At 37.7% G+C, this 13,906-nt stretch overlaps 1 protein-coding gene across 1 annotated transcript in view; it reads right to left on the bottom strand.

Moving 5' to 3' along the window:
• The window catches only part of NAV3 (neuron navigator 3), a 494,795-nt gene that overhangs the window by 411,950 nt on the left and 68,939 nt on the right, over positions 1-13,906 (bottom strand). The window contains exon 3 of the mRNA XM_050715385.1: positions 6,367-6,767. Coding sequence (XP_050571342.1) covers positions 6,367-6,438 — 72 coding nt within the window. The 5' untranslated portion in view covers positions 6,439-6,767. The remainder of the gene's footprint in view (positions 1-6,366; positions 6,768-13,906) is intronic.

Below are 13,906 nucleotides of genomic sequence, written 5' to 3'. Positions count from 1 at the left end.
AGTAAATTTTGCCTTTAGTAGTACTAGCAGACCTATAGGCCAGTAAGTAGTTTTATCACTTTTAGGAAAAAAAAAAAAGTAACTAAGCCAAAGGAAAAAGCCACCTTCCTCCTCTCACTCTGTAGCGCATGTCAAAATTTATGTGGTATGTGTATGTACAAAATAGTATTCATTTCAGCTATCTGATTACGCAAAAATCTGCCAGCACAACCAACTGCAAAGCAGCTGAGCTTCTTCCAGCCAGGCGGTGCTGACACCCTGGTACAGCCTTTACCTGGTATTCCTAAACAAGTTTTTATCAGCTTTCAGGCATGTGTTAACAGCAACAGCTTACAGATAATAATGTTGAGTTGAAAGAAAAGCAACCGGCTAAGAAACCAAGACATACTCCTAAAATATAAAATACAATCAGTTGGTATTTTTTAATAAAAACAATGAATCAGTACTTAATATCTTAACTACTTTCAGCATTGGGTCAAAATACTGCTCTGCAAATGAGACTTTGTTGCAGATAGTGGGTTAGGGCAGGCAAAGAAAAAGAAAAAAAAAAAGAGCAGAAAAAGAAATGGGTACTCATTTACATCATGGCTCTCTAATACGAGAAACAAAAACTGTAGGCATTCAGAGGATGTGAACTTTAAGAATTATTAAATATTGGTTTCATATTCCATAAAATGATATTTAATACAATGTACTTAGCCTGTAAAGATTATTTTTTTTAATTGGAACAACTGCACCAGCAGAGTGCATGGAACAATTTCAGAGAGCAAGAGTCAGGTGGTGGGGCCCCAGGGAGGTTTGACAGTGAAGGAAATAATTCAAGTCTTTCTAGCATAAATTTTGAAACAGAAAACTCATGGTGAATGGAGGGAGACAGTCTAAGGGAAAGAAGGATGTAGTATGTGACAGGCTGCTCTAGCAATGAATTTGGAAAGCAACCACAGTTTTATTCCCACAGCCCATTTTTTCCTTATCAGCTGGGTGGGTTCTTCCTATCTTTGCCTAATTCAGAAGTATTGAAGAAAAAAACAACAGCAAAACTAGAAGAGAACAATCCTCTCCTTCCAACCCTGAAGAGTTCTTCCTATCCCCTCACCCTACTATTTTGGTTAAAACCCTGAATATATATCCTGAAAAATAAAACCCACCAGCTGTTTTGAGATAAGGGATAACAGTGAACATTGAGCTTAATGGTTCTCTGACTCTTTGCTAGATTTTCTGACTTGCAGTTGTTTGCAAAGCATCTCCTGACAGAGACATGGATGGGCAGATGGACAAAACAACATAGAAGACACAAATATGTATATATATGTATATGTTTAAGAGGGACTGGGTGAGGAAAAGGGGGTGGGAGAGAAAACTCAGAGCTGTCTTGGAGAGAGAAGTAAAATCAGCAAGGGAGAAATCAACTTTTTCAGGGAGAAATCAACTTTTTCAGGGAGAGAAGAAGCAACACCATCCAGATCCTAGGTTCTCAGACAAAAGTAAGCTACTGAGCAACAAAAGCAACAAACTTGGCCTACCCAATATTTAATGCTTTTATTGTTAAAAAACAGTTTCTGGCTGACTACATTAGTCATAAAAATGAGAACAGAGACATGAAAATGGGGAGTGCAGACACAGCAGTATGAGCATGTTTGCGAGAACAAATTGTACTGGTGGCCCAACTGTCCCACAATGACGACATCCAATTTTCCAGAAATGTTGAATATTGACGATGATGAAGTAGGCAGGGAATAGAGGAACAGTTGTTGTACATGCTGATTACACCCATTTCATCTGTCCCTTCTAAACTTCTCTTGATTTGATCTTTAAAGGTCTGCATATCAAGACTGCTTGATGCTTTTGATGGTAAACTCCTTTTATATCACATCAGCCAAAAGCTCTCTGATTATTGGACATTTCGTTAATCTGCAAATGGCTACTGGGGAAAACAACAGGGCAGTGCACACACTCAGTCCAAAACATCCAATAGTAGACAAGGCTTATTCAGTATTCCTCCTTATTAATTATGTTTAATTACTGCCCAGTAATAGAGTCATGGTATCTCTTAAAAAATCCTCTGAACTCAGTAGCTTATCTACATACAGAAAGACTGATGGAAATAATGTAACCAAGATTGCTATACTTTCTCACATTTAACTTTAAAGTATATATTCAGGTCGTATCAGGAATTGTTAAACTTTCCTTCAATTTCATTCAGGTTTGAATCGGCCTTTAAACAGAAGAACCGTGGCCTCAGAACTCACCTGCCCTAAAAATACATCAAGAGTAAAGACCAAATATACAGGACACACAGACTTTGCTTTCTCGTTGCTTAGGCTTTGTTTGAGAGATGTTACAAGAAAATATGAGGGGGAAAAAATATATCCCTTTGAGGATAGTAAGCATGCTGGATGTGCAAAAGTGTAGGCTGTGTATCAGTGGTGTGAGTGGTGTAAACTGAGATGCAAAGATTCCTGCTTTGTGAACTATCAGTATTGCAATATCATTACTGCTGCATTCTGCACGATGGGCTATGAATCTAGACACACATCATCTGATGTGAGTTAGGATAGAAGCACAGAGGGTTTGTATTCCCTAAAATACTTTAGACAATGTAGAACATCAGAAAGCAGTAAATTAGTTAGCTCATGAAGCAGATGTGCCAAATCTTTAAGAGATGAAGTACTATTGTCACCAGGAACCATTTTGTACGTTGCTGTAGTTCTGAAACAATTTTACAGGTTTAAACAAGGTCAAGTAGATAAATGATACTTGAGGGTATTGCAACCTGCATTATTTGCCTGTATGTTGCCTCACACATATCTGTATGCTCATGGTGAAGAGCACTCTCAGGCTCCCACCGTCAGGCTCCAGACTTAAACGAGGCCACAGCTGCAGCATTGTTCAAAGGCTTGGCTTTGCCTGCCTAAAGCAAGCAGGTGTTTTTCCAAGATACCAAATAACCCGGATAGTCTGTCAAAGAAATGCCCACAATGGGACTTTCTTTGGGGGGAAAAATATTAAAATTAAATGACTAGAGTAGACAGGAAATTCTGGAAATGTATTTTACAGATTTGGCTAGCATAGACTCTGCACGTAACAGCAGACTACAAATTTTTCCATCGATTTTGAAAACAGAATAATGCCACTGGATGATGAAATACAGATTAAGCAGTCTTCTCTGGGTTTTAAAATGGTTATTTACAGCAAGTTGGATATTGAAACCTGCTTTTTGAACTAGTAGTTCATAGCTCTCACTGTCATTTACTGTGCACTGAAATCATGTATCTGCACGTCCTACTGTAAACAGTGATAAATGCATTTGCTTCTTAATGGCATTCATGTCCCAAAGCCTTGAATATTATCATACCTTCAAAATAAGAAATTACAGTACACTGTAGGAATGACAGTTAGATGCAGAAGCACAGCATTCAACCCGAAATGTCCATCTTGGAGCATGGGAGGGAGGAAGGACACGTTTTGGACCAAGATACCGTGGACACATGGTCTTCAAGCAGATAAAGGTGATGGACATCCCAGACATGCACATTCCAGCCCATTACCAATTCCCTGAGGTTTCACTCCCAGGTAGAAAATTTTGCAGATGGAAGCCCTGTATTGTATTGAAATCAATTGATTTGAATTCCTATGATGTTCCTGAACTCTTTTTCCTCTCTGAACTGCCCACTGTTAGCCTGCCTCCCTTATTTCCTCAACTCTTCAGCAACAGAAATTGGACTACTGTTTCCACACAGGCACCAAAAGCTCTCACTCCCTGGCTGAGCCTTGTGTAATGGCTCATACACATGAGTAGGAGCCCAGAGACACCTACCAGGCCCACAAAAACAAGCATAATATTGACAGAAATCAATAAAACATTATGTCTTGGAGCTACGGAAAGACTAAGGAACTTGATAGTTCTGCAGCCATAAAATTAGTATGCACCTCTTTAAAATGCAAGTGCTAGCATCTGATGTGCTTTGAGATAAGACACATATCTGAGTGCCCTATAAACTTGACTGTTCATAAGTTAACAAAATGAAAATTACATAAACATAGTTCTCTAAGCCCAATTACAGATCTAAGAAAAGCAACTATATAGCTTGTACTATCTTTTGAACTTATTAGAAAAGCTAAATGCCAAAGCACAGCCTACACTTTTTAAACCACCTGCAAAGTTTTATATCCTTAATTAGCATAGTGTTTTCGGTTTTTTTTTCTAAATTCCCCATGAAAAAAAAAAAAAAAACAGTCCAGCGGCAATACTTTCTGCAGCAACAAAACAGTTGAGTCTTCTCAGAACACAGTATCTTTATTTATGAGAACACAAGCTAAGAGATTCAGCTTGACTCCTGCCTGGCCTGATCCAGGTAGACCAGCAGTAGAGCATCTATTTCAGCCAATGAATCAGACAATATTTTCCAAAATTGGTCTGGTTTTATTTCACATATTTCTGTTTAAAGTATTTATAAATGCACTTTACATTCAATGCTATGGAAAGAAATAGCCAAATTACTACTATGCCTTGTGTTTCTCATTGTTTTTGAAGCCTCATTTCATTAATATCTAACAGTAACCTCCTATTAAAAAAAAAAAAACAGGCATTAGCACACCAAACGTATGAAATTACTAGTTAGAATTCCTGTGTGTAATGAAAAATAACCAGACTTGTGTTTATGATCATGAAATTCAGTTCTTCAGCATGAACTGCACCACAGGACCAGACATTTTTAGCAGCTACGGAGTCTTCCGTGGTTGTTTCATAGTTCTACAGCTGAATAAAATATCCTTGCTCAAAGAAAAAATTGACCTCAAGGTACAACAGATCCTCTTTGAAACAATCTTTCTCCTCCTAAGCAATCTGAAGAATCAGCCTCTATACGTGAATCTGCAAAATGCACTTAGAGATGAGAAACTAAATTTTCTTTTGAGAAGAAAAAAAAAAAAGAAAAGAAGAAGAGAAAAACACACCCCCTAGAGCATAATTAATTTCAGGTCAGATAACCATGGTTCAGAAAGCAGTCCAATGGATGTTGAGATTAACCCTAATATATCACAACTTTTCTTTTATGCAACAAAAGGGTGGGAATTATGAGTTGGAGAAAGTCCCATGCTCTAAACCAGTTATCTCCTATCATGTACCTCTGTGTCTTTTCCATTACCCAGAGCCTGCTCAAAGTCTGAATATATTTTCCCAATAATTTCATTGTATGTGTTATCATGGTATATTTCCAGCAATTCGCTCTTTAAAAGGCTATCAGCTGTGACTGAATGACTTAGATTAACAAATACAAATTTCAAAGGCATTAAAACCAAGTATTTAATTTTCCAGGACTTAAAACAATTTCATTTATGCTGCTCATAAATTTCCCCAATTTTTGTTTTTCCCAAATAATATCAAAATTATTTGAAACATTGGACAGTGGCTTTCATACCAATATTCCATGCCAAAACCAGCAGCACTTATTGTAACAAGCCTGTGTAATAATAAAGCACACAATATGTACTTTAATACATTATTTTGATGTTAACAGCCTCATTGAACCTATGCAGTAATTCAAAGGCCACTAAATCTCATTTTAAGGCCCAGTATTAAGTGCACAACAGCCACAAAGTGCTACCCCAGAATGACCTCTCTGCTTGCTGCAGAGCTCCCATTAGAGGCCAGCACACCAGGAAGAACATATACCGAGTCTATAACCCCTCAGCTGGCACATCAAAAGACTAAAAAAGCATGGGAAAATAGAAGAAAGACATGAAGATGTTAAAAACTATCAGATTGAGATTATGAAATAATCATTATAAAAAAGTTTGCAGACCATAGTCTGAGTAAAACAGATGAACCAGGAAGGGGAATCTTCTGAGACAGTCTGTTACAGAAGCGGGATTTCCTACAGGATTTTCCATACTACGGAAATGTGAATTTACATGTGTAAATTGCCTTGGGTACTAAAGGATGCAACTTGAACAACAAGTAATTATCTGAAAACCAAAATATATAAAACTACCGATAGGACACAACAAAAAGGGTCTATCCACAGATGTAAAGGACGAAGACCTCAACCAGTGTCAGGCTGATGTCAGACACTTATTTCAGCAGGTCTCTGGCAATAACACAGCACTGATAGAGAGCAACCGAGTAACAGTTTTGCCAAACAATTAGACAAATTCAGGGAGCTTTTGACACAAATTACCACGCAATCAGGCAGTATTAGAAACAAAATTACCAGACAATAAAGAAATTCAGTCCCCTAACAGCAGTTCACTTTCTGCATGATGGCATGCTTTTTCCTCAAAAGCACATTAATTTTTAGTTTACTAAAAACCAAAGAGTTTTCAAGCAGTTCCAACATAATTAAATCCAATTAAAAACAATCTTACCTTCTTTTGATCTTCTAGTTTGTGACTTACTGGATTCCTTCCATGTTTGTTCATCTCTGAAGATAAATCCATCACATTCACTCCTTGCCCTTGAAACAAAATCGGTTCAGCAACACAGCAAACTAATCCAAAAAACAGGGGCTATAAACACACAGACAGGGTGTTTTTTCCATCACACATCATCTCTGAACATCAATGATTTGGAGAAATGCTTAAGAAACCCATTGACTGAGATGAAGAAAACTTCACAGTTCACTCTCGGGACTTTCCAAATCACCATAGTGTTTTAAAAAGCTGATTCTTAAGAAGGGAAATAATTCATCCACGACTTAATTCCACTGCTATCTGTGCCTTTCTTCACAGGTTTCCATTTTACATAATTTCACATTCTGACTGTGAACCTGTTGAGGAAAAAAAATAAAAAAAAAAAGAATAAGATTTATTTGCAATTTGTTGTCATTTTTGTAGATGACTATCTGTCTTCCTCAGGTATGGGGTTTTGTTTTTTGTTAGCCTTTTCATTTATTTGGTGAAGTTTTTTGTTGGTTGGTTAGTTGGTTGTTGGTTTGTTTGTTTGTGTTTGAAAGGATCTAATACTGTTTTGTGATATAATACTTGGCAGGCTGAACTGATACACGATCCCACTTGACCCCCTTCACATCACAGATGGCATACACAATATTCACTGCAAATAGATAATGAATTCGCCTATAGCTATCCAAGAAAAGTTCAAGGAAAGAGAAGAGCAAAGACTATTTGAATAAAGACAGCACTGATGAAAATTTTGCATCATTATCATCTGATACATCCTCAGTGTATTCAAAAAACAACAGCCAATATAAAACTGACAGGGTCACATGGGGAAAACCTGCAGTCAAAATACTAAATGATAGCCAATATGAAGACTTAAAAGAAAAAAGAAGAAAAAAAAAGAAAAATGAACAAAAAGCCCCTCCCTGTCCCCAAAAGTTCTCTTGAAGGCTGCAACCAGAGGGGGAGAAGGAAAAAAAAAAAAGTCATTACAAACAAGATTTATCTGCCAGAAAGTTAAAGTTCTACTAGCAACAATTAGAGAAAGCACCAAAGTACCTTTTCTGTAATTTTTGGCAATAAAATCATAGAATATTCATGCCCTTAGTGCAATTGAAAACCAATTGTGTTTGAACTGAATTAACTGAGAAGATGAAGTCTACATAAAAAATAATTTGAATTCCATTTCAATGCATTTTAAATGCATATATGCCCACGATGTTTTCAGTATTGCATATGGAATAAGAAATGTGTATATAGTGTATTAAAAGGTACACACTAGGTCATGCAATCTGTCTCTAATAAAATTACATTAAAAGGTGATTTTCTCTTAACAAGAAAAATAAATCCAAACTTCAGTGGGGTCATTGCCAATATCACTATCAGCTTAAACTACCTTTTAGTAAGACCTAAAGTGCAAGCTTTACTCCACTGTAACTGTAACTCAGGCCAAAAAATGTAAACCTGACAGCTGAAGTCTGCTTCCGATTAAATCTGTATATAGGCATCTGTGATTTTTTTTTCCTCAGCAAGGTGCATAAATGAGATTCAGAAACGAAGACTGAATTGACAGTCAAGTCTGAAAGCAGTTTCTAGGAGGATCTGAACCAACCTTCTGTACTTGCAGTGGAAGTCATGTTGTTTTTTTTTTTGTTTGTTTTATAAGTGAAAATGACACTAGCCACACCATGCCAAAACACACACACTGTTTAGTTTTTGGTTTGGTTATTGGTAGAATCTTGGATTTCTCTGGCTATTTCCATTCTCATCTTTGTGTTTTCCACCCAAGCCTTAAAGGCAAAACATGCTGCATTCCACAGATGACTCTCCTTTTTTGATAACTTTGGATTTAAACACCACCACCGTATCCCCCAAAAAGCAACAAACAAAATTAATAACATAAGAGGCCTAGTCCCACTACTAAAATGACAAGCTTTCTCCTGTTTATAACAGGATCATAATAAGATAGATATAAGCTGTTGCCACATGTTGGGTATGATGAACCCAACAGTGAGGCAAAAATAAAAAATAAAAATTAAAACAAAATCAGTGCTGATGCAAAGAGACACTGACAGCATGTTACCATCTGAGATAAAATTTATGTTTCAAATCTGGAATAAATTTTTTGTTATTCTCAATGCTAGAATTTAAGGCACCTATTTCTTAATCATATTGATCTTCATATATATTTGAATACAGCAACAGAAGACTCATCACAAAATAAGGGTGTCTGTTCAAAAATTTAAATAGAAGCAAATGGACGATGCATCAGCAATGTGAAATTATAGGAACATAAACAATTGCACAAGAAACTACTACACGACAGATAGAAGCTTGTTCCCAAACACAGCCTTACCTAAGCACGTAACCCTTTCCGTTTGCTGTTCTAACTTTTGAGAATCACCTCCTACTGCAGGTGGCAAAGGTGAGTGCTGTATGGCAATTACACTTGACAAAGTAGGCTGAAATGCTACTAGTATAGTATCTTTCTTTCTATATAGTCTATAGATACTATTTCTAAATAGTATCTTTCTATTCATTTTTTAGAGCATCCTGGGGAAGTCAGTGAAATAAATAACAAAACTGCTACTGACAAGCAGTCAATAACAGTGCATTGTTTAAAACTTCCCATGATTCAGAATTTGTATTAGATTATCAGCAGCTCAGTTGCAGCAGTGTGTTACAACCCTCCCCAGCACGCACACCCAGTTTTTCTCACCCTGTCTCCCCAGAGACTGAGGCGCAGCGGGACAGAGCCAAGGGGCCAATCACTCGCAGACACAGACCCTTCCCACTGCTATGCAGGTCCTCTCAGACACAAGCTGCATTTCCCCCCTGTTTGACAGTTTGGGGGACACACAAAATCCACAGGTCCATAATGCCAGGATGCAGGAAGATGCAACACGAAGTACTGCTGCAGCCACCAGCACAGGGATTTAAAACTGTAATGATTCTGAAGCTCAGATAAGTCAAAACCAAGCTGTTAAAATCGAGCAGTTTCCCTGGTTCATTGCGTGGTCAGACATGTAAATTATATTACTCCCCATGCCTGGCAATTATGTTATACTAGGCAATTAAGCTATTCTGTGGAACTGTATGGTGTTTTCAAGCCAAAGCTGGACAGAATGCAAATAATTTTGTTTGGACTGCCCTCATTACTTTTAACATGCAAAGCACAGGGTGGCAATTCTTACTCGTTCCATTCAGCACATTGTTCAGTGGTCTTCAGCCTTTTCAAAATAAACAGCTGTAATTAAATGATCTTGGCTAGCATTTTTTTTTTTCCAGTGGCACTCAATTTCTTATTCACCATTTTACATGGATACTTAACATACACACAGTCACAGAATAAAATATCCAGAGTCCAAGAAATCCTAATGATCACACACTAGATAACAAAGATCGCATACTAGATAATCTACAGATATAGAAGACAAGAAGAATTAGAGCTTTTTAATAATTCTGTTCCCTTAACAGATACATAACAGTCATTCAATGATAATCTCTAATCATTTGCAGATACTCATAATAAAATAGTCTGGCAAAATAAGCATTTAACACTGCAAACACAGACCTAAAGTAAGCGAGCGAGCTCTCCAAGCAAGCCTTAGACCCATTAAACAGCACAAGGAGGAAAATATTTTGCAGGAGTATTTGACTGTGGGTTACTGAATCACTCCTCGAGAGACATGCCATGGAAGGCATTCAGGATGACTGAGCTTCTTGTTTAGGTACCTCTATTACATGCTTAAATTCAGATGGACTTGATTCAGATGAAACATGCCTGAAAAAAATTCTTGTTTTACTTCACTACAAGCCATAAGTTACTTGTAGACTAGGGGAGAAAAACCCTAGATAATATTCTGAGATATAGCCAGAGCTGCTCCTTCCATAACCCTTATTATCAACACAGGTAGTTCTTTAAAAGTTTACACTGACTGGATTTTCAGGAAGCAGTCAGCATTGTCAGGCTCTCTGAAGGCCTCTACCATTTTTATGTCCCGTCCCATCCCAATTACCTCCCCCCCTCCTCCCCCCAGTATATATGTTGCACACTGAGACACTGTTCTGTGGTACTCGTTGCTGGCGAGGATGGGTATTGGAGCCCCCACGGATTACTATTTTTCCATAATCTGACTGTACTCCCCACATGGACATTCTCAGCTTTTGCCATGACATTAAAGCTACTTTGCAATGAGCTTGAAGCAGGTGCAGGTATGAAACCATGGCTGTAATTTGTGCTTTTTCTTCATTTTTTCTTGTTTGTGTACAGGATAAACCACAGAGCTGCATACTAAGCACTACCAGCTGCATTGATTTGACTTTATTGTTAAAAGCACTTGAGAGTTGTGTTATTTATTTAAGTATTTCTGGAAATACTGATGCAGAAATAATTTTCTGGGTATGCTGATAGAAAGGACCATACATGTTTTAGAGGGAAAGCATGCCCATTTTCTGTGTTAATAACTCATTATCAAAATGGAGCTTCTACTTTACATGCAGGTATTAATGGCGTTAGTGTTCAAAGAACTTGCTCTATTTTTATTTATTTTCTTTTTAGCATTTCCTTTCCACTCAGAAAATGAACTGAGGCCACAATGACCAGAACGGAAATGTAGAGAAGCACAGGGCTTAAGTTAGAAGTGAGGAGACTTCAGGCCAAGTGGTGGACACAGATGGACTCCCTTTGTGAAACAGATAAGTAAAGCATACGTGGGCATGCAATTTGTAAGGTGAGGGAGGACACCAGCAAGAGAGGCACCTTCACTGATCATACTCAGGAGCCCTTGTTTTCATGCAAAATTTGGGAGTTGGGATGGAGCAGAAATTGAACATTATGCCTCTTCACGTCTTTCAAACCTGACATCATCTATTTGCATATGCAAATGTCAGTTGCAAATCACAGTACATAGAGTAAATACAAGACACAGCGCGGGTTAGTTCCTGCACATCAGTGTTGCCAGGGTTGGCAGCCTGGCTGGTAGAGCACAGGTCAAGCTGGCATGGCTCCATGACTCCTGTGAGATGAGCACTGGGGCACGTCCTCATGCAGGAAGTCCTCTGCCCCACTGTACCCAGGACTGATTCTTCAGTGCTATAAAATGAGACTCACCACTAACATTTTACAATGTTTTATAAAAGTTATTCAGCTCTGTATAGCAGACAATCCGTTCAGGGATACCAGAGACATAACTTCCATCCTTGTTTGACACACTTCCATGAAACCCCTAGGCAATGTGGCACCCAAATATGGCCCTAATAATTTATCCACAGCAATAGCTTCATAATGGTCTCAAAACAAAATACCCCTATTCATGAAAACTTCTTAATTTTCTTGTTGATCTTTTCTCACAGGCAGAAAGCATTTAGAAAGCATTATGCTTGCATAATGATCAGGCACACACAGAGTTATCAGGAGAAGATGATGATGTTGACTCTTGGAGCATTGGAGATCAGTAATGAAGAACCCTGCATTCACCATGCATTCAGAATGAGAAGCCAGTATCTGTTCTCTGCAAACATGGATGGTAGAAGTGCCATGGAAAGGCTTGTCTGCACCAGATAAAAGCAGTCTAGGAAAGCAGCTGGTAAGCCAAGAAAATATCTCTAAGCAGTGAGGCCTGCCTACAAAATTATTTCTTCTGATACAAAATCACTCCTGGTTCCAACGGCAGTAAAATTGGTCCAAATATACTGATTCAGAGCAGAACAAAAAGCTGCAGTGTATACAGCTCTTCCCAATCCATGCAGCCCTGTTTATTCAGACGAAAAGCAACCACATAAAGACAAGTCCAGAGATGATACTTAACTTCCTTTGTTAAGTTCACGTGAGGATGAAACCTGTTGTATTTCTGTAAGTGTATCATCCTATCCTCTGCATTTCTTCATAAGGCAAAATTCTCTCTTCAACACAGAATGCTATGGTGGAGTCATTACAGTACCAGCAAGGATAGGATAACAATTGTCTGCATTGTTCCTGGCTCAAGGCAATGCAAATTGAAATATGTATCCTCACATTTGTACATATTAAAGAAAAGAAAAAAGATATAAAAGATTACAAGAGGAATCTAATACTTAATTTCTTGCACTGCTGTTCTGCAAAGCAGGATGCTGATTACTTCTACTTCAGACTAAATGTACAAGTTAACACTGGTTCACATAGCAATTTAGCTAGCAAGTTAAATAAATAGATAGATAGACAGACAGAGAACGTCCCCTAGCAATATCTGGGAACAGCAAGGTTCCAATATTCTCAGAAACTGTTACTAGAACTGGTGCAGCAATTCCTGCTCCTTGTTTTTACATACAGCAGTTGCAGATCCATTCCAGAATGGAGTTGGCTTGGATTTGATAAGAGTTTTATAACAAGAGTCAAATTAATTTTTTAGATTTCTCAAATCCTTTTTATCTTTCATAGCAGCCTCCATCAAACAGGATGAATGCTATGCACAGAACTTAGAACTGCTGTTATGCATCGATTTTATTTCAAACTTGGAATCAGTACCAGACAGAAATGTCTTATCTCTTCCATCACCCAATTCTTCGGCCACAGAGCACCAGAGATAAAGAAACACAAAGTATATTTTTTGAGAGAGGGAGTCCACTCCAGCCTTTTATGATGATCTTCAATAGATGTGATGTGAGGGATGACTGCTGTATGCACAGTACTCTGTGCCAAGATAGATGACTGAGTATAAGACCTACGTGAAATTTCGTTATCTTACCAAGCACTGTCCTGCTACAGATGTAATACTTTTAAGTGATATCTAAAACATCTACATTTCACTGTGCATCTTACAGCAGTTCTGTTGAGGTGCTGCACTGGCCAAATTCCAGCTTGAGCCATTATTTCAATTCCTTATGTACAGTTTCTAATTTCAGTGGGTATTTCTGCATTTTTGTCCACACCAAAAACAAAAAAAAAATTTGAGTGTTCCTCTGTACTATTAAAATAGACAATATCTTTTCATAAAAAGAGTACAATTTCATTTTTACATACATAACTTTTGTGAACAATTGGAAGAATGAATATTCATTATTTGCGTACTTGCTCAATAGCTTACCATGTTTGTATTATTATTTGTAACACAGCATGCACCACAAAAAGCTACTGTAGAATCTACCAACAATCTTGTTGGGATCTAAAAAAAGACCGTGCTGAGCTAGAAGGGGAAGATAGGAAGTATGCTCTAGTTATATTATAGAAAGAGTGGGCAAGACAATATAATTTAATCAAAAATTACTAAATAATAGTACACCTGTATGGATTTTAAATAGTTTTCTCATATAAGGAGACTGTTTCAATGTATGGGATAGAAAATTTTATGAGGCTCGTAAGAAAAAAAAGGCTAATCAAAAATAGTAGAGCTTTCATACCTTTGAAATCGTGTCTTTACGGAGTGATTAAACCTTCCTTTCTGTGAAAAAAAAGACACAGATGATCTGTGCATGAGCAGTGGTCATCCTTCTGGGACTTCTAGTTATCTACAGCTATTGCTCCAACTCGATT

The sequence above is a fragment of the Cygnus atratus genome, chromosome 1, assembly GCF_013377495.2.
Source record: "Cygnus atratus isolate AKBS03 ecotype Queensland, Australia chromosome 1, CAtr_DNAZoo_HiC_assembly, whole genome shotgun sequence".
Lineage (NCBI taxonomy): Eukaryota > Metazoa > Chordata > Aves > Anseriformes > Anatidae > Cygnus > Cygnus atratus.
This window is presented reverse-complemented; position numbering and strand designations above follow the sequence as displayed.